Raw genomic sequence first — 24,603 nt, 5'->3', positions numbered from 1 at the left:
TGCTTGATTATCGCCACCGTTGTGACGGACAAACACGTATTGCTGAAATCAGTGGTCGTGTTTGAGAACCGAGAGAATTTCTTGATTCTCTGCTTGGCTATTGTACGGTTCAGAACCCCAACCTACAGGGAGCCTTCGTTGCAAAATCCCTGGGTTGGGTTCGTCGTTTTCCAGGGTCGAAACAAAAGTTTGGGATAACACCCGATAGGGGCCTTATTGGCATTCCCTGGGTAAATATCTCGGCTAGTTTCGACCTGCTCGAGCGTGGGTTCCAGATCGTCAGTGGGTACGGACACTCGACGTAGAACTACGTTCAAAGGGACCCGTGGTGTTAGAACCTTAATAATCAGTCGCTTCTGCGCAGTTAAGGCTCTGCATCACACCGGTCCCGTACGGACCAGGGAACGGCGAGGGACCGCGGAGTTGACAACCTTTGGAGCCTTACAACCTCCACTTGTTGTCCTCTCCTGCAAAAACCAAGCCTGCAGCAGTGGGAAGATAGACATTCGAATCTCGTCTTCCCCATCTGCAATTCAACGTTTCCAAAATCTGAAACGTTGAAATAATAATACAGTCCACTAACACAGTTGTGTATCGCTGTGTAAGAATCCCGCTCCTGTTTACCGTAAACGGAAGGAGGAGCGAGGGGATTAGAGCGAGTCAGACGACGCACCGAGCGTTGTCAGGTATTAACCGCCGGATTTCGGTATTTCTTTTGATTACAGAAGACCGAGACGAGAGCCGTAGGGGCCGACGGCGGCGCAGGTTTTTTTCCCGAGCCATCAGCTCGGGGTTTTTTCCTGCAATTTTTAAAAAATCACAAATATAAATTTAATTTTCGTTAATTTTCTTTTTTACGTTTATTTAATTTTTGAATCTTTCATCTTAATAAACGGCCAGTCCATTGGACTAGGCGAAAGAAAATTATAAACTGTACATTCACATTCCCCCATATTCCCAATCCCTCGTGATCCGGACCAAACTTCGTTAAAGGGTACGAGACAAGGTCTTTTCACAACCTTTGCACATACTCGTACCTATTTTAACAAAGGTCCTTCGAGCCGGATTTAACACGAGGTTGAGAGGAATTGGGAAAGGTACAGTAAATCACACGTGTCGAATATCCACGTGAGAGGTTAGTTCGAGCTGATTAATCCTCGATAAAACCCAACAATGGCCGTGGCTAAAGAAACCATGTGGACGGAAGCTGATGAGCACATAGAGACCATGTGCGAAATCACCTACCGCCTAAGCAAATTGGGTACTAACCTGAGGAAAACTGGCAGAGCGAATTACTCGGTGAGACTTCTCGAGGAAAAGCTCGATTTTGCCAAAACACAATGGAAGGAGTTAAACGATCGGTATACGGCCGTGCGCAAGCTCTTAAAGCCGGCGCAAAGACAAAACTACGATTTCTTTAAACAGAATATTATCGTAGCCGCCGAAAACGATTTCCACGAATACATGGATCTCGTAAGCACGGAAATCGACCAACTCACCACTGACAAAAGAACAGCGGTATCGGTCGAACCATGCAACGTACCGATCGAGCTCCCCAAGCAGCGAATACCCAAATTCGGAGGTGATCCTCGAGAGTGGAAACACTTTGAGGATCTGTTTACCGCCGGGGTAATTAACAATGCTGCGTTGGGAGACATCCAACGATTGTATTTTCTAAATGCCTGCCTTGAGGGGCCGGCTGCAGCAATCGTTGCTTCCCTTCCAGTCGTGGGTCGCAACTTCACGGAAGCGTGGACGAGGCTGAAGACCGAATTCGGCCTCCCACGCATAGTCACTGGGAAACTACTGGACAAGCTTCTATATCTGAAGCCCATCGATATGAACGACTTGTCCAGCATGCAACAAGTGACCGTGGGTTGCACCCAAGCAATCGCTGTTCTGGATACAAAGGGCACACCAGAACAGCAACGAGACTGGCTGCTCGCTCATTGGGTGAAGCAACACTTCACCCCCGAAATGGAGCTGGAATGGCAAAAAACGCTAGACCTCTCGCCCGATTATCCTACGTTCGAGGACGTAAGGAAATTCGTGGACAAACGGTCACGTGCCTTGCTCTCCATGAACGAGGAGCGCAGAAAAGCTGCCTTGGGGCTTCCAACAAAATCCACGCGTAATCGAAGCGCGGCGTGGGAAGTCAGCGCCGCCTCGAAGAACGTGAGAAGCCATAACGTTGTCATGGAAAACGTCCAGGCTGAACAGCCACGACGAACGGGTTCCGATAACGTCAGGCAGGTTGGAACAACGCCCACTCAATTGTGCGGATTCTGTAACGGGCCGCACAGTTTGCCGAACTGCCGAAATTTTGCAATATTGACTGCAAAAATGCGCAGTCAGTATGTGAAAGGTCGCCGGTGGTGCATCCAGTGCCTGGGCACCACTCATACGGTGACCAAATGCAAAAACTCCATGGCATGTACGACGTGCGGCGGGATGCACCATTCCCTGCTGCACTTCGAGGTAAAACGGGAAGCTCAACCGACTAAGCCGTAACCAAAAAGTGAGGTCGGCAACCGGGAAGAGCGGCGTCTTAATGACCAATCCCGTCGGCCTACGAAATCGAGGCCGAAACCCAACACTTCGGCGAGTGCTAAAACAACGCCCGCCTCTACGTCGCACTGTACCGCTCTTGATACAGGCGCACCGAGGCCAGTGCTATTAGCGACCGCCCGAGTTAAAGTGTTCGGCAAAAATGGCACGACGCGAATCGCGCGCGCCCTACTCGATCAAGGATCGGAAACGTCCTTCATATCCGCGAGTTTGGTGAATGACCTCAAACTCGCGCGGAGGAAAACCCCAGCTACGGTGACGGGCCTAGGGGGTGACCGAACCCGATCGATAAAGTACAGTGTCGGAATGAGTCTCGGCGCAAAAGACGGTGAGAAACCGATGTGTGTGGCTGATGCGTACGTCGTGCCTCAAATCACGACCTACGCGACTCCATCGGTAGGAACGCTCGGATACGAAGCGTTCCTGGAATTACCGCTTGCCGACCCCGACCCCGCATCGGATCAAACCATTGAAATTTTGATCGGTGCGGACTTATACGCACAGATTATGCGAGCGGAATTCCGTCGCATAAACGATGCAGGTCCCATTGCACAAGAAACTGCATTCGGCTGGGTGATATCCGGGCCGACAAACGCAGCAAGTGGTGCGCAGAACACGGTGCAGTCGCTGCACTGCACCGTACTCGAATCGCTGGATCAAGCGGTTCGAAAGTTCTGGGAAATGGAAGAAATTCCCGCAACCTCCACGCATACCAAAGCAGAAGAGGAGTGCGAAGCATTCTTTCAAAAAACCGTTACCCGTGACGAAACTGGGCGGTTTGTAGTCCGACTCCCCCTCAATTGCCCGAGACCGGAAGAAGCGTTGGGAAATTCCTTCCATATCGCGCTTTCCGCTCTCACAAGGCTGAGGAAGAAACTGGACACGAATCCGACTCTCGGTAAAGAATACGCAGAGTTTCTAGCGGAATACGAGTCTTTAGGTCATATGTCGCGTATCGAACCTATTGACCAAACTAGACTTTACATTCCGCACCGAGCGGTCATTCGCACGGACAGCGCGACCACCAAATTGCGAGTCGTCTTTAATGCGACCAGCAGGACAGTGGGTGGACGCTCCCTAAACGACATCCTACACGTAGGTCCGAAATTACAAAACGATATTACCTCGGTATTAACGAGATGGCGTTTGTACGAATACGTGTTGGTGGCTGATATCGAGAAGATGTTTCGACAGATTCTCGTCGCCCCTGAGGATCGTCGTTTTCAATGCATAGTATGGAATGCACCCGAAACCGAACAGCTGGTAGCGTTCGAGTTAAATACCGTTACATGCGGAACGGCGTGCGCCCCGTACTTGTCGATGCGTACCCTCCTCGAATTAAAGGAACAGGATGGAAAGAAATTTCCGCTTGCCGCTCCGATTCTCGAGAAGGACATTTACGTCGACGATGTATTCCTGGGAGCACCTGATAAATCCTTGTTGGAGAAAATCCGCACACAAGTCTGCGAGCTCCTCCAAGGAGGCGGGTTTGAGCTGAGGAAGTGGGCAGGAAATTCGCCACAATTATTGCGAAATATTCCCCACAGCGCTCACTCCCACGCCGTTGACCTCACTTTGTTCGATGATTCTGAACTAAAAGCGCTCGGTTTACGATGGATACCGTCTGGAGATTATTTCTATTTCAATCTCCAACGGTTCCAACCCTCGGCATCACCGATGACAAAAAGAAATTTGTTTTCGGAAATTGCCAAGCTCTTCGATCCGCTCGGCTGGCTCTCGCCGGTTGTAATTCGCGCGAAGATTTTGATGCAGTCTCAGTGGCTGGAGAAAATCCAGTGGGACGATCAAATCTCCGCGAATACGCAAAAAACGTGGAATGCGTTCTGTACGGATTGGAGCAGCTTAAAGGAGCTAAAAATTCCTAGATGGATACGTTTCGGAGCTGATACGGTGTCAGTAGAATTGCATGGATTCTGCGACGCTTCGCTCGCGGCCTATTCGGCCGTCACGTATTTACGCGTGACGACGATAAGCAACGAAATTTTTACGACGTTGCTGATGGCAAAAACGCGAGTCGCTCCGATTAAAACGCAGTCCATCCCAGTCCTCGAATTAAACGGGGCGGCACTCCTCTCCGAGCTGGTGGTGCACGTGCAGCGGTCACTTCCGATAAAAGTGCACCGCGTAATCTGCTGGACAGATTCCACGATTGCATTGGCTTGGTTAAGGAAGCATGCATCGACATGGAAGGTTGTAATCGCCAACCGAGTGTCGAAAATCCAGACATTACTCCCGAACGCTGAATGGCATCATGTTCCCACGCGCTCGAACCCCGCGGATCTAAATTCGCGTGGGGTGGACGCGTCGGAACTCCTTCAGTCGGAGCTCTGGATTTCCGGGCCGACGTGGCTTCGACAAGCGGAAGAAAATTGGCCAAAAATGCCCGCTTCGATCGAGACCGAGGAGGGTAAGCGCGTATCGCATACCCTCGTAGCAACTCCACAAAAGGAATGGGATTTTGTATTCCGATTTTCCAAATGGAGTAAGCTACTCCGCGTAACCGCCTACTGTCTTCGTCTAAAAAGGACGTGGGACGGGGAGCGGCGGTCTTTCGGTGCCAAAATCGTCGAAGCACCGGAATTACAGCGTGCAACAGAAAGAATTGTGCGCTATTTACAACGCATGCACTTTGCGGAAGAGTACCAAAGCTTAAAAAAGCGGAAGGGAATTCCTGCAAAGTCTCCGTTAAAAAGCCTCAACCCTTTCCTCGACGAAAAAGACGTCTTGCGAGTGGGTGGAAGGCTGGAGAATGCAGCACTTGCATGGGAAACAAAACACCCGGTAATTCTGCCAAAGCATCATGTTTCTAACATGATAATCCGGCAATGTCACGTTGATACGTTACACGGGGGTTTGCAATTAACCATGTACACGGTGAGACAGAAATTCTGGATCATCGGTTGTCGTAACGCGGCGCGTACGGTTATCCATAATTGCATACGATGCGTGAGATGGCAAGCAAACGCCTCTACGCAGATAATGCAGGATTTAATTCTGGAACGCAGTCGCGAGGCACGAGTTTTTTCGAACTGCGGAGTAGATTACGCTGGACCATACCGTGTCCGCGACTCCGCCGGTCGAGGAAAAGCAGCTCATAAACCTTACATAGCAGTATTCGTCTGCTTCGCTACAAGAGCCGTGCATATCGAACTCGTGCATGATTACACAACAAGTGCATTTTTGGCCGCCTTGGATCGATTTATCGCTCGTCGAGGAGTTCCGTCCTGCATGTTCAGTGACAACGGAACAAACTTCGTCGGAGCGGATCGAGAATTGCGAGAACATTTCAATATCGTGTACAATACACAGGAAATGCGCAATAAGTGCAGCCAGAAGGGTATTACGTGGAAATTTAATCCACCTAGTGCACCTCATTTCGGCGGTATGCAAGAAGCCGGTGTGAAATCGGTGAAACATCACCCCAAACGCACCCTCGGCGATTTCGCGCCTACAAGCGAGGAAATGCAGACATTACTCTGCAAGATCGAAGCGAGCTTGAATTCTCGACCGATTTCCGCTTTAAGCGATAACCCTGAGGATTATGCGCCTCTCACACCGGGCCACTTCTTGATTGGAAGTCCGATAAATGCACTTCCGTTCGAGTCCGTGGAAACTGAAAAACTCTCCCGCCTTACACGTTGGAGAGCGATACAGAAATTCCACGAGCAACTCTGGAGGCATTGGACGCGTGATTATCTCACGCACCTCCAGAACCGCTATAAGTGGCATACCGCCCACGCACAGCTAAAACCAAACGATTTGGTGTTAGTGCAAAATCCTCTTCTCCCCCCAAATCAATGGGAAATGGGGAGAATCGAGGAAACATTCCCGGGTAAAGACAGGCGTGTGCGTGTAGTTAAAGTTCGCACAGCAACGTCCACCTACACACGTCCTATTACACGTCTGTGTAAATTGCCCGTGGAAGAGTCGGTAACGACAACAAACGTCGACGACGCTATCGGGACATAAGAAATCCCGAATTCCGCTAGACAAAGAGACACAGTAGAGTGAGAAAGACCATTGACACAATCCTGGTGTTGTCTCACACGTTCTACAAGTCTCAGCTGAGGGATACGGACAGAGGGGTACCATACCCTACCATCCCGTCAAGAATTGAGGAAGGGAGCGATTCCCCGATTCCCCGGGATCCACGGCTTTAAAAGCAGGATCCGCGGACCGAATCGGTTCAGTTCCGGATCAAATCAAGCGGAAACAATGTCGAGCGACGAGAGTGTAATAACGGTAGTGGGGTCCAACCGTATTGACCCGGAAATGGAGGCGCAGTTTGGGCGCCTCCTCAAATTGGGGGAAGTGTTCGCCCCCAAAAGCACCAAGGAGGCGGAGGAGCCCGAAGCAGTGGCCTCGACTTCAACCGCCCCAGAAAACAGGACCACCGAGGCAGCGGATCCCGAAAAAGAACCGCCAGCCGCCACCGTCGGCACTTTGCCGACCTACGACGTATACATGGGGCCGGAGTTAATACGTGTGCCGGCCCATATACCGTGGACCACCAAACGATATAAATGTCCGGCCGAAAGCGGCCACTTTCATCTAAAATGGGCACCATGTGGCCGGCTCGTCGCCTGTAACTTTCGGCCGCTAAAGGCCCGAAAGAGCGCGACGACAACGGCCGTTCAGCCGCCACCAACGCCAACCGGGCCGCCCCCGCCGACAAAGCCGACCTCGTCGAGGAAGCGGCCAGTCAGGGAGAACCCGGTGCCCCGGGAAACAGGGAGGTCCTGGCGCCGCAGTGAGCAGCGACGAAAGGCAAGGGCGAGGGCCCGGCAACCCTCCGGTGATGGCCAGCGGCGGGACAACTCCCTAACGGAGGTGGTCCTCACCTCCCTGAAGCTGCTGCAGGAGCAGCAGGCAAGCAGCCAGGCGTCATCGTCGAAGTAAGTAACTTAATTTTGTTAATTAAGTGAACAAAATCCTCTCTGTGTCGAAAAAACCGCGAATTACCGCTCCTTTGTTTAATGCACGGACCGTGCAAGGGGGGCGGTATGTTTAAATAACGCGTTAATTCGTTGTTTGAAAAGTCGGTTAAACCGTCGCGTGATCGATAGAAAAAGCAGAAAGTTTCTTATACGGTATTCTCAGTTTACGCGACATTCCAGAGCCTTCTCTGCGGCGTAATATGTTTCGAGCAATACCGTGTAGAAAAACTACAAACTTACTTTCGATACAAATCACGCGATCGGCCTAGTAACGGTTCCCTGAGAACACGTGTTCATACGCCAAAATTACAGAGAGGATACAAAATTAATAAGAGACAGACAGCTTAGACCAGATAGCGCCACGAGATGAAAATTTCCCCTCCCTCGTGGCCACGGTTAAGCAGGTATGTCTCGGGAGCACTTGCTATCTGGTTCTCGACGAGTGCGGATCGCCTGAGCCGACCTCGTCAATCTGTCGGAATCGATACATACGATTAATTAGATTCGTCTAATACGATCGTGGATCCACTTAACCGAAACGGTACAAGACAGAGACTGCTGCGGATTCGAAAGAATCACGTCCAGTCGAATTTCGTACCCTACGGTTTCGTGAGAATATCTCGATTTCCGCGGTAACTGAACCATAGGAACGGGAAAATTTACTCGATAACTTGAGTAATTTTCATAACCCGCCATCGGTGGCTGAATATAATCAGATTGCACTTAAACAGTGCTTGATTATCGCCACCGTTGTGACGGACAAACACGTATTGCTGAAATCAGTGGTCGTGTTTGAGAACCGAGAGAATTTCTTGATTCTCTGCTTGGCTATTGTACGGTTCAGAACCCCAACCTACAGGGAGCCTTCGTTACAAAATCCCTGGGTTGGGTTCGTCGTTTTCCAGGGTCGAAACAGTCAATTAAACCTGGTTTCGATTAATATTTTAGAGGATAACTCCGGTTATTTCTCGGTTAGGTCGGGGATTTGCCCTCATCTGTCTCGTACTTCCGCAATTTTCGCACACTTATTGGCAAGATCCTGGCCTGTTTCTGGTTTCGCTCACGTAGTAGTGCGGTACCATACTGAAACAGTCAATTAAATCTGGTTGCGATTAATATTTTGGAGGATAACGCTGGTTATGTCTGGGTCACGTCTGGTATTTGCAATCATCTGCCACATACTTTCGCATTTTTGGCATACTTGTTTGCCACATCCTGGGTTCTTTTCTGGCTCGATCCACGTAGTAATGTGGTACCACACCGAAACAGTCAATTAAACCTGGTTGCGATTAATATTTTAAAGGATAACGCCGGTTATGTCTGGGTTAGGTCTAGTATTTGCCCTCATTTGGCTCGTACTTTCGTATTTTTCTCATACTTGTTGGGCAGATACTGGGCTTTTTCTGGATTGGATCACGTAATAATGTGGTACCACACTGAAACAGTCAATAGAAGCTGGTTCCGATTAGTATTTTAGATGATAACGTAGGCTATGTCTCGGTTAGGTCTGGGATTTGCCCTCATCTGGCCCGTACTTTCGCATTTTTCGTATACTTGTTGGCCCGATCCTAGGCTTTTTGCTAGTTTGGATCACATAGAAATGTGGTACCACACTGAAACAGTCAATAAAAGCTGGTTCCGATTAGTATGTTAGAGGATAACGCAGGTTATGTCTCGGTTAGTTCTGGGATATGCCCTTATTTGGCTCGTACTTACGTATTTTTCTCATACTAGTTGGGCAGCTACTGGCCTTTTTTCTGGTTAGGATCACGTATTAATGTGGTGCCGCACTGAGATAGTCAATTCAACCTGGATTCTATCAATATTTTAGATGATAACGCCGGTTAGGTCTGACTTAGGTCTGGTATTTGCCCTCATCTGGCTCGTACTTCCGCATTTTTCGCATACCTGTTGGCCAGATCCTGGGCTTTTTCTGGTGTGGATCACGCAGTAATGTGGTACCACACTGAAACAGACAATGAAGGCTGGTTTCGATATATATTTTAGAGGATAACACCGGTTAGGTCTGGGTTACGTCTGGTATTTGCAATCATCTGCCACATACATTCTCATTTTTCACATACTTGTTGGAGAGATCCTACATTTTCTCTGGTTTGGATCATGTAGTAATGCGGTACCACACCGAAAGAGTCAATTAAACCTGGTTGCGATTAATATTTTAGAGGATAACGCCGGTTATGTCTCGGTTAGGTCTGGGATTTGCCCCCATCTGTCTCGTTCTTTCGTATTCTTCACATACTTGTCGGCCAGATCCTGGGCTTTTTCTGCTTTGTATAACGTAGTAATGTGGTACCACACTGAAACAGTCAATGGAAGCTGGTTCCGAATAGTATCTTAGAGGATAACGCAGGTTACGTCTGGGTCCATTCTGGTATTTGCAATCATCTGGCTTATACTTTCGCGTTTTTCGCATACTTGTTGGCCAGATCTTGGGTTTTTTCTGGTTTGGATCCCGTAGTAATGAGTTTCCACACAGAAACAGTCAATTAAACCAGGTTGCGATTAATATTTTAGAGGATAACGCCGGATATGTCTCGGTTAGGTCTGGGATTTTCACTCATCTGGATCGTAATTTCGCATTTTTCGCATTACTTGTTGGCCAGATCCTGGCCTTTTTCAGGCTTAGACCACGTAGTAATGTGGTACCACACTGAAACAGTCAATAAAACCTGGTTCCGAATAGTATTTTAGAGGATAACGCAGGTTATGTCTCGGTTAGGTCTCGGATTTGCCCTTATCTGGCCCGTACTTTCGCATTTTTCGCATACTTGTTGGCCAGATCCAGGCCTTTTTCAGGCTTGGACCACGTAGTAATGTGGTACCACACTGAAACAGTCAATAAAAGCTGGTTCCGATTAGTGTTTTAGAGGATAACGCTGGTTATGTCTGGGTTAGTTCTGGTATTTGCAATCATCTGGCTCATACTTTCGCTTTTTTCGCATACTTGTTGGCTAGGTGCTGGGTTTTTTCTGGTTTGGATCCCGTAATGATGACGTTCCACACCGAAACAGTCAAATAAACCTGGTTGCGATTAATATTTTAGAGGATAACGCCGGTTATGTCTCGGTTAGGTCTGGGCTTTGCCCCCATCTGGCTCGTACTTTCGCATTTCTCGCATACTTGTTGGCCAGATCCTGGGCTTCTTCTGGTTTGGATCACGTAGTAATGTGGGACCACACTGAAACAGTCAATTAAACCTGGTTTCGATTAATATTTTAGAGGATAACTCCAGTTATTTCTCGGTTAGGCCTGGGATTTGCCCTGATCTGTCTCGTACTTACGCAATTTTCGCACACTTATTGGCAAGATCCTGGCCTTTTTCTGGTTTCGATCACGTAGTAATGTGGTACCACACATAAACAGTCAATAGAAGCTGGTTCCGACTAGTATTTTAGAGGATGACGCTGGTTATGTCTGGGTTACGTATGGTATTTGCAATCATCTGCCACATACTTTCGCATTTTTGGCATACTTGTTTACCACATCCTGGGTTCTTTTCTGGCTCGAACCACGTAGTAATGTGGTACCACACCGAAACAGTCAATTAAACCTGGTTGCGATTAATATTTTAGAGGGTAACGCCGGTTATGTCTGGGTTAGGTCTAGTATTTGCCCTCATTTGGCTCGTACTTTCGCATTTTTCTCATACTTGTTGGGCAGATCATGGGTTTTTTCTGGTTTGGATCCCGTAGTAATGAGGTTCCGCACCGAAACAGTCAATTAAACCTGGTTGCGATTAATATTTTAGAGGATAACGCCGTTATGTCTCGGTTAGGTCTCGGATTTTCACTCTTCTGGATCGTAATTTCGCATTTTTCGCATACTTGTTGGCCAGATCCAGGCCTTTTCCAGGCTTGGACCACGTAGTAATGTGGTACCACACTGAAGCGGTCAATAAAAGCTGGTTCCGATTAGTGTTTTAGAGGATAACGCTGGTTATGTCTGGGTTAGTTCTGGTATTTGCAATCATCTGGCTCATACTTTCGCATTTTTCGCACACTTGTTGGCCAGATCCTGGCCTTTTTCTGGCTTGGACCAAGCAGTAATGTGGGACCACACTGAAACAGTCAATAGAAGCTGGTTCCGATTAGTATTTTAGATGATAACGCAGGCTATGTCTCGGTTAGGTCTGGTATTTGCCCTCATCTGGCTCGTACTTCCGCATTTTTCGCATACTTGTTGGCCAGATCCTGGGCTTTTTCTGGTTTGTATCACGTAGTAATGTGGTACCACACATAAACAGTCAATAGAAGCTGTTTCCGACTAGTATTTTAGAGGATGACGCAGGTTACGTCTGGGTTAGTTCTGGTATTTACAATCATCTGGCTCATACTTTCGCTTTTTTCGCATACTTGTTGGCCAGATGCTGGGTTTTTTCTGGTTTGGATCCCGTAATAATGACGTTCCACACCGAAACAGTCAATTAAGCCTGGTTGCGATTAATATTTTAGAGGATAACGCCGGTTATGTCTCGGTTAGGTCTGGGATTTTCACTAATCTGGATCGTAATTTCGCATTTTTCGCATACTTGTTGGCCAGATCCTGGTCTTTTTCTGGCTTGGACCAAGTAGTAATGTGGGACCACACTGAAACAGTCAATTAAACCTGGTTGCGATTAATATTTTAGAGGATAACGCCGGTTATGTCTCGGTTAGGTCTGGGATTTGCCCTCATCTGGCTCGTACTTTCGCATTTTTCGCATACTTGTTGGCCAGATCCTTGGTTTTTTCTGGTTTGGATCCCGTAATAATGACATTCCACACCGAAACAGTCAATTAAACCTGGTTTCGATTAATATTTTAGTGGATATTGCCGGTTATATCTCGGTTAGGTAAGGGATTTGCCCTCATCTGGCCCGTACTTTCGCATTTTTCGCATACTTCAATGGCCAGACCCTGTGTTTTACTATTGTTAGGATCACGTAGTAATGTGGTACCACACTGAAACAGTCAAATAAACCTGGCTGCGATTAAAATTTTAGAGGATAACGCAGGTTATGTCTCGGTTAGGTCTCGGATTTTCACTCATCTGGATCGTAATTTCGCATTTTTCGCATACTTGTTGGCCAGATCCAGGCCTTTTCCAGGCTTGGACCACGTAGTAATGTGGTACCACACTGAAGCAGTCAATAAAAGCTGGTTCCGATTAGTGTTTTAGAGGATAACGCTGGTTATGTCTGGGTTAGTTCTGGTATTTGCAATCATCTGGCTCATACTTTCGCATTTTTCGCACACTTGTTGGCCAGATCCTGGCCTTTTTCTGGCTTGGACCAAGCAGTAATGTGGGACCACACTGAAACAGTCAATTAAACCTGGTTGCGATAAATATTTTAGAGGATAACGCCGGCTATGTCTGGGATAGGTCTGGTATTTGCCCTCATTTTGCTCGTACTTTCGCATTTTTCGCTTACTTGTTGGCCAGATTCTGGCCTTTTTCTGCTTTGTATCACGTAGTAATGTGGTACCACACTGAAGCAGTCAATAGAAGCTGGTTCCGAATAGTATTTTAGAGGATGACGCAGGTTACGTCTGGGTTAGTTCTGGTATTTACAATCATCTGGCTCATACTTTCGCATTTTTCGCATACTTGTTGGCCAGATCCAGGCCTTTTTCAGGCTTGGACCACGTAGTAATGTGGTACCACACTGAAACAGTCAATAAAAGCTGGTTCCGATTAGTGTTTTAGAGGATAACGCTGGTTATGTCTGGGTTAGTTCTGGTATTTGCAAACATCTGGCTCGTACTTTCGCATTTTTCGCAAACTTGTGGGCCAGATCCTGGGCTTCTTCTGGTTTGTGTCACGTAGTAATGCGGTACCACACCCAACCAGTCAATTAAACATAGATGCGATAAATATTTTAGAGGATAACGCCTGTTATGTCTCGGTTAGGTCTGGGATTTGCCGTCATCTGGCTCATACTTTCGCGTTTTTCGCATATTTGTTGGCCAGATCCTGGGTTTTTTCTGGTTTGGATCCCGAAGTAATGAGGTTCCACACCCAAACAGTCAATTAAACCTGGTTGCGATTAATATTTTAGGTGATAACGCTGGTTATGTCTCGGTTAGGTCTGGGATTTGCCCTCATCTGGCTCGTACTTTCGCATTTTTCGCATACTTGTTGGCCAGATCCTGGCCTTTTTCTGGCTTGGACCAAGTAGTAATGTGGGACCACACTGAAACAGTCAATTAAACCTGGTTGCGATTAATATTTTAGAGGATAACGCCGGTTATGTCTCGGTTAGGTCTGGGATTTGCCCTCATCTGGCTCGTACTTTCGCATTTTTCGCATACTTGAATGGCCAGATCCTGTTTTTCTATTGTTAGGATCACATAGTAATGTGGTACCACACTGAAACAGTCAATTAAACCTGGTTGCGATTAAAATTTTAGAGGATAACGCAGGTTATGTCTCGGTTAGGTCTGGGATTTGCCCTCATCTGGCCCGTACTTTCGCATTTTTCGCATACTTTAATGGCCAGATCCTGGGTTTTTTTATTGTTAGGATCACGTAGTAATGTCGTACCACACTGAGACAGTCAATAAAAGCTGGTTCCGATTAGTATTTTAGACGATAACGCTGGTTATGTCTGGGTAAATTCTGGTATTTGCAATCATCTGGCTATTACTTTCGCGTTTCTCGCATACTTGTTGGCAAGATCCTGGGCTTCATCTGGTTTGGATCACGTAGTAATGTGGGACCACTCCGAAACAGTCAATTAAACCTGGTTGCGATTAATATTTTAGAGGATAACGCCGGTTATGTCTCGGTTAGGTCTGGGATTTGCCCTCATCTGGCTCGTACTTTCGCACTATTTCGCATACTTGTTGGCCAGATCCTGGGCTTTTTCTGGTTTGTATCACGTAGTAATGTGGTAACACTCTGAAACAGTCAATAGAAACTGGTTCCGAATAGTATTTTAGAGGATAACGCTGGCTATGTCTGGGTTAGATCTGGTATTTGCAATCATCTTGCTCATACTTTCGCGTTTTTCGCATATTTGTTGGCCAGATACTGTGTTTTTTCTGGTCTGGATCCCGTAGTAATGGGGGTCCACACCGAAACAGTCAATTAAACCTGGTTGCGATTAATATTTTAGAGGATAACGCTGGTTATGTCTCGGTTAGTTCTGGGATTTGCCCTCATCTGGCTCGTACTTTTGCATTTTTCGCATACTTGTTGGCCAGATCCTGGGCTTCTTCTGGTTTGGATCACGTATTAATGTGGGACCACACTGAAACAGTCAATTAAACCTGGTTTCGATTAATATTTTAGAGGATAACTCCGGTTATTTCTCGGTTAGGTCTGGGATTTGCCCTCATTTGGCTCGTACTTTCGCATTTTTCGCATACTTGAATAGCCAGATCTTGGGTTTTTTTATTGTTAGGATCACGTAGTAATGTCGTACCACACTGAGACAGTCAATAAAAGCTTGTTCCGATTAGTATTTTAGACGATAACGCTGGTTATGTCTGGGTTAGTTCTGGTATTTGCAATCATCTGGCTCATACTTTCGCGTTTTTCGCATATTTGTTGGCCAGATACTGTGTTTTTTCTGGTTTGGGTCCCGTAGTAATGGGGTTCCACACCGAAACAGTCAATTAAACCTGGTTGCGATTAATATTTTAGAGGATAACGCTGGTTATTTGGCGGTTAGGTCTGGGATTTGCCCTCATCTGGCCCGTACTTTCGCATTTTTGCATACTTGTTGGCCAGATCCTAGGCTTTTTGCTGGTTTGGATCACGTAGTAATGTGGTACCACACTGAAACAGTCAATCAAAGCTGGTTCCGAATAGTATTTTAGAGGATAACGCAGGTTACGTGTGGGTTAGTTCTGGTATTTAGTAATTAATAAATTACTAAATACCAATAAATAATAAATAAATAATTATAAATACAATAAATAATTAATAAAATAGTAGTTAGTAATGAGGTTCCACACCGAAACAGTCAATTAAACCTGGTTGCGATTAATATTTTAGAGGATAACGCCGGTTATGTCTCGGTTAGGTCTGGGATTTGCCCTCATATGCCTCGTACTTTCGCATTTTTCGCATACTTGTTGGCCAGATCCTGGGTTTTTCTGGTTTGGATCCCGTAATAATGACATTCCACACCGAAACAGTCAATTAAACCTGGTTTCGATTAATATTTTAGAGGGTACTGCCGGTTATATCTCGGTTAGGTCTGGGATTTGCCCTCATCTGGCTCGTACCTTCGCATTTTTCGCATACTTGTTGGCCAGATCCTGGCCTTTTTCTGGCTTGGACCAAGTAGTAATGTGGGACCACACTGAAACAGTCAATTAAACCTGGTTGCGATTAATATTTTAGAGGATAACGCTGGTTATGTCTCGGTTAGGTCTGGGATTTTCACTCATCTGGATCGTAATTTCGCATTTTTCGCATACTTGTTGGCCAGATCCAGCCTCTTTCAGGCTTGGACCACGTAGTAATGTGGTACCACACTGAAACAGTCAATAAAAGCTGGTTCCGATTAGTGTTTTAGAGGATAACGCTGGTTATGTCTGGGTTAGTTCTGGTATTTGCAATCATCTTGCTCATACTTTCGCTTTTTTCGCATACTTGTTGGCCAGGTGCTGGGTTTTTTCTGGTTTGGATCCCGTAATAATGACGTTCCACACCGAAACAGTCAATTAGACCTGGTTCCGATTAATATTTTAGAGGATATTGCCGGTTATATCACGGTTAGGTCTGGGATTTGCCCTCACCTGGCTCGTACCTTCGCATTTTTCGCATACTTGTTGGCCAGATCCTGGCCTTTTTCTGGCTTGGACCAAGTAGTAATGTGGGACCACACTGAAACAGTCAATTGAACCTGGTTGCGATTAATATTTTAGAGGATAACGCCGGTTATGTCTCGGTTAGGTCTGGGATTTGCCCTCATCTGCCTCGTACTTTCGCATTTTTCGCATACTTGTTGGCCAGATCCAGCCTTTTTCAGGCTTGGACCACGTAGTAATGTGGTACCACACTGAAACAGTCAATAAAAGCTGGTTCCGATTTGTGTTTTAGAGGATAACGCTGGTTATGCCTGGGTTAGCTCTGGTATTTGCAATCATCTGGCTCGTACTTTCGTATTTTTCGCATACTTGTGGGCCAGATCCTGGGCTTCTTCTGGTTTGTGTCACGTAGTAATGCGCTACCACACCCAAGCAGTCAATTAAACCTGGTTGCGACAAATATTTTAGAGGATAACGCCGGTTATGTCTCGGTTAGGTCTGGGATTTGCCGTCATCTGGCTCATACTTTCGCGTTTTTCGCATATTTGTTGGCCAGATCCTGGGTTTTTTCTGGTTTGGATCCCGAAGTAATGAGGTTCCACACCCAAACAGTCAATTAAACCTGGTTGCGATAAATATTTTAGAGGATAACGCCGTTTATGTCTCGGTTAGGTCTGGGATTTGCCCTGATCTGGCTCGTACTTTCGCATTTTTCGCATACTTGTTGGCCAGATCCTGGGCTTTTTCTGGTTTGGATCACGTAATAATGTGGTACCACACTGAAACAGTCAATTAAACCTGGTTGCGATTAATATTTTAGAGGATATCGCTGGTTATGTCTCGGTTAGGTCTGGGATTTGCCCTCATCTGGCTCGTACTTTCGCATTTTTCGCATACTTGTTGGCCAGATCCTGGCCTTTTTCTGGCTTGGACCAAGTAGTAATGTGGGACCACACTGAAACAGTCAATTAAACCTGGTTGCGATTAATATTTTAGAGGATAACGCCGGTTATGTCTCGGTTAGGTCTGGGATTTGCCCTCATCTGGCTCGTACTTTCGCATTTTTCGCATACTTGAATGGCCAGATCTTGGGTTTTTTTATTGTTAGGATCACGTAGTAATGTCGTACCACACTGAGACAGTCAATAAAAGCTGGTTCCGATTAGTATTTTAGACGATAACGCTGGTTATGTCTGGGTTAGTTCTGGTATTTGCAATCATCTGGCTCATACTTTCGCGTTTCTCGCATACTTGTTGGCAAGATCCTGGGCTTCATCCGGTTTGGATCACGTAGTAATGTGGGACCACTCCGAAACAGTCAATTAAACCTGGTTGCGATTAATATTTTAGAGCATAACGCCGGTTATGTCTCGGTTAGGTCTGGGATTTGCCCACATCTGGCTCGTACTTTCGCACTATTTCGCATACTTGTTGGCCAGATCCTGGGCTTTTTCTGGTTTGTATCACGTAGTAATGTGGTACCACTCTGAAACAGTCAATAGAAGCTGGTTCCGAGTAGTATTTTAGAGGATAACGCTGGCTATGTCTGGGTTAGTTCTGGTATTTGCAATCATCTGGCTCATACTTTCGCGTTTTTCGCATATTTGTTGGCCAGATACTGTGTTTTTTCTGGTTTGCGTCCCGTAGTAATGGGGTTCCACACCGAAACAGTCAATTAAACCTGGTTGCGATTAATATTTTAGAGGATAACGCCGGTTATCACTCGGTTAGTTCTGGGATTTGCCCTCATCTGGCTCGTACTTTCGCATTTTTCGGATACTTGTTGGCCGGTTCCTGGGCTTCTTCTGGTTTGGATCACGTAGTAATGTGGGACCACACTGTAACAGTCAATTAAACCTGGTTTCGATTAATATTTTAGAGGATAACTCCGGTTATTTCTCGGTTAGGTCTGGGATTTGCCCTCATCTGTCTCGTATGTCCGCAATTTTCGCATACTCATTGGCAAGATCCTGGCCTTTTTCTGGTTTATATCACGTAGTAATGCGGTGCTACACTGAAACAGTCAATTAAACCTGGTTGCGATTAGTATTTTAGAGGATAACGCTGGTTATTTGTCGGTTAGGTCTGGGATTTGCCCTCATCTGGCCCGTACTTTCGCATTTTTGCATACTTGTTGGCCAGATCCTAGGCTTTTTGCTGGTTTGAATCACGTAGTAATGTGGTACCACACTGAAACAGTCAATAAAAGCTGGTTCCGATTAGTGTCTTAGTGGATAACGCTGGTTATGTCTGGGTTAGTTCTGGCATTTGCAATCATCTTGCTCGTACTTTCGCATTTTTCGCATACTTGTTGGCCAGATCCTGGGCTTTTTCTGGTTTGGATCACGTAATAATGTGGTACCGCACTGAAACAGTCAATTAAACCTGGTTTGCGATTAATATTTTAGAGGATAGCGCTGGTTATGTCTCGGTTAGGTCTGGGATTTGCCCTCATCTGGCTCGTACTTTCGCATTTTTCGCATACTTGTTGGCCAGATCCTGGCCTTTTTCTGGCTTGGACCAAGTAGTAATGTGGGACCACACTGAAACAGTCAATTAAACCTGGTTGCGATTAATATTTTAGAGGATAACGCCGGTTATGTCTCGGTTAGGTCTGGGATTTGCCCTCATCTGGCTCGTACTTTCGCAATTTTCGCATACTTGAATGGCCAGATCTTGGGTTTTTTTATTGTTAGGATCACGTAGTAATGTCGTACCACACTGAGACAGTCAATAAAAGCTGGTTGCGATTAGTATTTTAGAGGATAACGCTGGTTATTTGTCGGTTAGGTCTGGGATTTGCCCTCATCTGGCCCGTACTTTCGCATTTTTGCATACTTGTTGGCCAGATCCTAGGCTTTTTGCTGGTTTTAATCACGTAGTAATGTGGTACCACACTGAAACAGTCAATAAAACCTGGTTCCGATTAGTGTCTTAGTGGATAACGCTGGTTATGTCTGGGTTAGTTCTGGTATTTGTAATCATCTTGCTCATAGTTTCGCTTTTTTCGCATACTTGTTGGCCAGATGCTGGGTTTTTTCTGGTTTGGATCCCGTAATAATGACGTTCCACACCGAAACCGTCAATTAAACCTGGTTCCGATTAATATTTCAGAGGATAACGCTGGTTATGTCTCGGTTAGGTCTGGGATTTGCCTCATCTGGCCCGTACTTTCGCATTCTTCGCATACTTGTTGGCCATTTCCTGTGCTTTTTCTGGTTTGGATCACGTAGTAATGTGGTACCACACTGAAACAGTCAGTAAAAGCTGGTTCCGATTTGTGTTTTAGAGGATAACGCTGGTTATGCCTGGGTTTGTTCTGGTATTTGCAATCATCTTGCTCATACTTTCGCTTTTTTCGCATACTTGTTGGCCAGGTGCTGGGTTTTTTCTGGTTTGGATACCGTAATAATGACGTTCCACACCGAAACAGTCAATTAAACCTGGTTTCGATTAATATTTTAGAGGATATTGCCGGTTATATCTCGGTTAGGTCTGGGATTTGCCCTCATCAGGCTCGTACCTTCGCATTTTTCGCATACTTGTTGGCCAGATCCTGGCCTTTTTCTGGCTTGGGCCAAGTAGTAATGTGGGACCACACTGAAACAGTCAATTAAACCTGGTTGCGATTAATATTTTAGAGGATAACGCCGGTTATGTCTCGGTTAGTTCTGGGATTTTCACTCATCTGGATCGTAATTTCGCATTTTTCGCATACTTGTTGGCCAGATCCAGCCTTTTTCAGGCTTGGACGACGTAGTAATGTGGTACCACACTGAAACAGTCAATAAAAGCTGGTTCCGATTAGTGTTTTAGAGGATAACGCTGGTTATGTCTAGGTTAGTTCTGGTATTTGCAATCATCTGGCTCGTACTTTCGTATTTTTCGCATACTTGTCGGCCAGATCCTGGGCTTCTTCTGGTTTGTGTCACGTAGTAATGCGGTACCACACCCAAACAGTCAATTAAACCTGGTTGCGATAAATATTTTAGAGGATAACGCCGGTTATGTCTCGGTTAGGTCTGAGATTTGCCGTCATCTGGCTCATACTTTCGCGATTTTCGCATATTTGTTGGCCAGATCCTGGGTTTTTTCTGGTTTGGACCCCGAAGTAATGAGGTTCCACACCCAAACAGTCAATTAAACCTGGTTGCGATAAATATTTTAGAGGATAACGCCGTTTATGTCTCGGTTAGATCTGGGATTTGCCCTCATCTGGCTCGTACTTTCGCATTTTTCGCATACTTGTTGGCCAGATCCTGGGCTTTTTCTGGTTTGGATCACGTAATAATGTGGTACCGCACTGAAACAGTCAATTAAACATGGTTGCGATTAATATTTTAGAGGATAACGCTGGTTATGTCTCGGTTAGGTCTGGGATTTGCCCTCATCTGGCTCGTACTTTCGCATTTTTCGCATACTTGTTGGCCAGATCCTGGCCTTTTTCTGGCTTGGACCAAGTAGTAATGTGGGACCACACTGAAACAGTCAATTAAACCTGGTTGCGATTAATATTTTAGAGGATAACGCCGGTTATGTCTCGGTTAGGTCTGGGATTTGCCCTCATCTGGCTCGTACTTTCGCAATTTTCGCATACTTGAATGGCCAGATCTTGGGTTTTTTTATTGTTAGGATCACGTAGTAATGTCGTACCACACTGAGACAGTCAATAAAAGCTGGTTCCGATTAGTATTTTAGACGATAACGCAGGTTATGTCTGGGTTAGTTCTGGTATTTGCAATCATCTGGCTCATACTTTCGCGTTTCTCGCATTCTTGTTGGCAAGATCCTGGGCTTCATCTGGTTTGGATCACGTAGTAATGTGGAACCACACTGTAACAGTCAATTAAACCTGGTTTCGATTAATATTTTAGAGGATAACTCCGGTTATTTCTCGGTCAGGTCTGGGAATTGCCCTCATCTGTCTCGTATGTCTGCAATTTTCGCATACTCATTGGCCAGATCCTGGGCTTTTTCTGGTTTGTATCACGTAGTAATGTCGTACCACACTGAAACAGTCAATAGAAGCTGGTTCCGACTAGTATTTTAGAGGATAACGCTGGCTATGTCTGGGTTTGTTCTGGTATTTGCTATCATCTGGCTCATACTTTCGCTTTTTTCGCATACTTGTTGGCCAGATGCTGGGTTTTTTCTGGTTTGGATCCCGTAATAATGACGTTCCACACCGAAACCGTCAATTAAACCTGGTTCCGATTAATATTTTAGAGGATAACGCTGGTTATGTCTCGGTTAGGTCTGGGATTTGCCCTCATCTGGCCCGTACTTTCGCATTCTTCGCATACTTGTTGGCCAGTTCCTGGGCTTTTTCTGGTTTGGATCACGTAGTAATGTGGTACCACACTGAAACAGTCAGTAGAAACTGGTTCCGATTTGTGTTTTAGAGGATAACGCTGGTTATGCCTGGGTTTGTTCTGGTATTTGCAATCATCTTGCTCATACTTTCGCTTTTTTCGCATACTTGTTGGCCTGGTGCTGGGTTTTTTCTGGTTTGTATCACGTAGTAATGTGGTACCACACTGAAACAGTCAATAGAAGCTGGTTCCGACTAGTATTTTAGAGGATAACGCTGGCTATGTCTGGGTTTGTTCTGGTATTTGCTATCATCTGGCTCATACTTTCGCGTTTTTCGCATATTTGTTGGCCAGATCCTGTGTTTTTTCTGGTTTGGACCACGTAGTAATGTGGTACCACACTGAAACAGTCAATAAAAGCTGGTTCCGATTAGTGTTTTAGAGGATAACGCTGGTTATGTCTGGATTAGTTCTGGTATTTGCAATCATCTGGCTCGTACTTTCGTATTTTTCGCATGCTTGTGGGCCAGATCCTGGGCTTCTTCTGGTTTGTGTCACGTAATAATGTGGTACCGCACTAAAACAGTCAATTAAACCTGGTTGCGATTAATATTTTAGAGGATAACGCTGGTTATGTCTCGGTTAGGTCTGGGATTTGCCCTCATCTGGCTCGTACTTTCGCATTTTTCGCATACTTGTTGGGCAAGATCCTGGGCTTCATCTGGTTTGGATCACGTAGTAATGTGGGACCACTCCGAAACAGTCAATTAAACCTGGTTGCGATTAATATTTTAGAGGATAACGCCGGTTATGTCTCGGTTAGGTCTGGGATTTGCCCTCATCTGGCTCGTACTTTCGCGTTTTTCGCATATTTGTTGGCCAGATCCTGGGTTTTTTCTGGTTTGGATCCCGAAGTAATGAGGTTCCACACCCAAACAGTCAATTAAACCTGGTTGCGATAAATATTTTAGAGGATAACGCCGTTTATGTCTCGGTTATATCTGGGATTTGCCCTCATCTGGCTCGTACTTTCGCATTTTTCGCATACTTGTTGGCCAGATCCTAGGCTTTTTCTGGTTTGGATCCCGTAATAATGACGTTCCACACCGAAACCGTCAATTAAACCTGGTTGCGATTAATATTTTAGAGGATAACGCCGGTTATGTCTCGGTTAGGTCTGGGATTTGCCCTCATCTGGCTCGTACTTTCGCAATTTTCGCATACTTGAATGGCCAGATCTTGGGTTTTTTTATTGTTAGGATCACGTAGTAATGTCGTACCACACTGAGACAGTCAATAAAAGCTGGTTCCGATTAGTATTTTAGACGATAACGCAGGTTATGTCTGGGTTAGTTCTGGTATTTGCAATCATCTGGCTCATACTTTCGCGTTTCTCGCATTCTTGTTGGCAAGATCCTGGGCTTCATCTGGTTTGGATCACGTAGTAATGTGGGACCACTCCGAAACAGTCAATTAAACCTGGTTGCGATTAATATTTTAGAGGATAACGCCGGTTATGTCTCGGTTAGGTCTGGGATATGCCCTCATCTGGCTCGTACTTCCGCACTATTTCGCATACTTGTTGGCCAGATCCTGGGCTTTTTCTGGTTTGTATCACGTAGTAATGTGGTACCACTCTGAAACAGTCAATAGAAGCTGGTTCCGAATAGTATTTTAGAGGATAACGCTGGCTATGTCTGGGTTAGTTCTGGTATTTGCAATCATCTGGCTCATACTTTCGCGTTTTTCGCATATTTGTTGGCCAGATACTGTGTTTTTTCTGGTTTGGATCCCGTAGTAATGGGGTTCCACACCGAAACAGTCAATTAAACCTGGTTGCGATTAATATTTTAGAGGATAACGCCGGTTATCTCTCGGTTAGTTCTGGGATTTGCCCTCATCTGGTTCGTACTTTCGCATTTTTCGCATACTTGTTGGCCAGATCCTGGGCTTCTTCTGGTTTGGATAACGTAGAAATGTGGAACCACACTGTAACAGTCAATTAAACCTGGTTTCGATTAATATTTTAGAGGATAACTCCGGTTATTTCTCGGTCAGGTCTGGGAATTGCACTCATCTGTCTCGTATGTCCGCAATTTTCGCATACTCATTGGCCAGATCCTGGGCTTTTTCTGGTTTGTATCACGTAGTAATGTCGTACCACACTGAAACAGTCAATAGAAGCTGGTTCCGACTAGTATTTTAGAGGATAACGCTGGCTATGTCTGGGTTTGTTCTGGTATTTGCTATCATCTGGCTCATACTTTCGCTTTTTTCGCATACTTGTTGGCCAGAGGCTGGGTTTTTTCTGGTTTGGATCCCGTAATAATGACGTTCCACACCGAAACCGTCAATTAAACCTGGTTCCGATTAATATTTTAGAGGATAACGCTGGTTATGTCTCGGTTAGGTCTGGGATTTGCCCTCATCTGGCCCGTACTTTCGCATTCTTCGCATACTTGTTGGCCAGTTCCTGGGCTTTTTCTGGTTTGGATCACGTAGTAATGTGGTACCACACTGAAACAGTCAGTAAAAACTGGTTCCGATTTGTGTTTTAGAGGATAACGCTGGCTATGCCTGGGTTTGTTCTGGTATTTGCAATCATCTTGCTCATACTTTCGCTTTTTTCGCATACTTGTTGGCCTGGTGCTGGGTTTTTTCTGGTTTGGATCCCGTAATATTGACGTTCCACACCGAAACAGTCAATTAAACCAGGTTTCGATTAATATTTTAGAGGATATTGCCGGTTATATCTCGGTTAGGTCTGGGATTTGCCCTCATCTGGCTCGTACCTTCGCATTTTTCGCATACTTGTTGGCCAGATCCTGGCCTTTTTCTGGCTTGGGCCAAGTAGTAATGTGGGACCACACTGAAACAGTCAATTAAACCTGGTTGCGATTAATATTTTAGAGGATAACGCCGGTTATGTCTCGGTTAGGTCTGGGATTTGCCCTCATCTGGCTCGTACTTTCGCATTTTTCGCATACTTGTTGGCCAGATCCT

At 45.8% G+C, this 24,603-nt stretch overlaps 1 protein-coding gene across 1 annotated transcript; it reads left to right on the top strand.

Annotated features, from left to right (window-relative positions):
• Window positions 1-1,173: 1,173 nt before the first annotated feature.
• LOC143342835 (uncharacterized) lies at window positions 1,174-2,511 on the top strand. The gene has a single exon (XM_076767118.1). The coding sequence runs from the start codon at window positions 1,174-1,176 to the stop codon at window positions 2,509-2,511; it is 1,338 nt and encodes a 445-aa protein (XP_076623233.1).
• The last annotated feature ends 22,092 nt before the right edge of the window (window positions 2,512-24,603 follow it).

The sequence above is a fragment of the Colletes latitarsis genome, chromosome 1 (assembly GCF_051014445.1).
Source record: "Colletes latitarsis isolate SP2378_abdomen chromosome 1, iyColLati1, whole genome shotgun sequence".
Classification (NCBI taxonomy): Eukaryota; Metazoa; Arthropoda; class Insecta; order Hymenoptera; family Colletidae; genus Colletes; species Colletes latitarsis.
Note: the sequence above shows the minus strand (reverse complement) of the source record. Positions and strands in the feature narration are given on the sequence as shown.

Bases quoted from the DNA above. Each gene is read 5' to 3' on its own strand.
- LOC143342835 (XM_076767118.1), top strand. From the start codon at position 1,174: ATGGCCGTGGCTAAAGAAACCATGTGGACGGAAGCTGATGAGCACATA.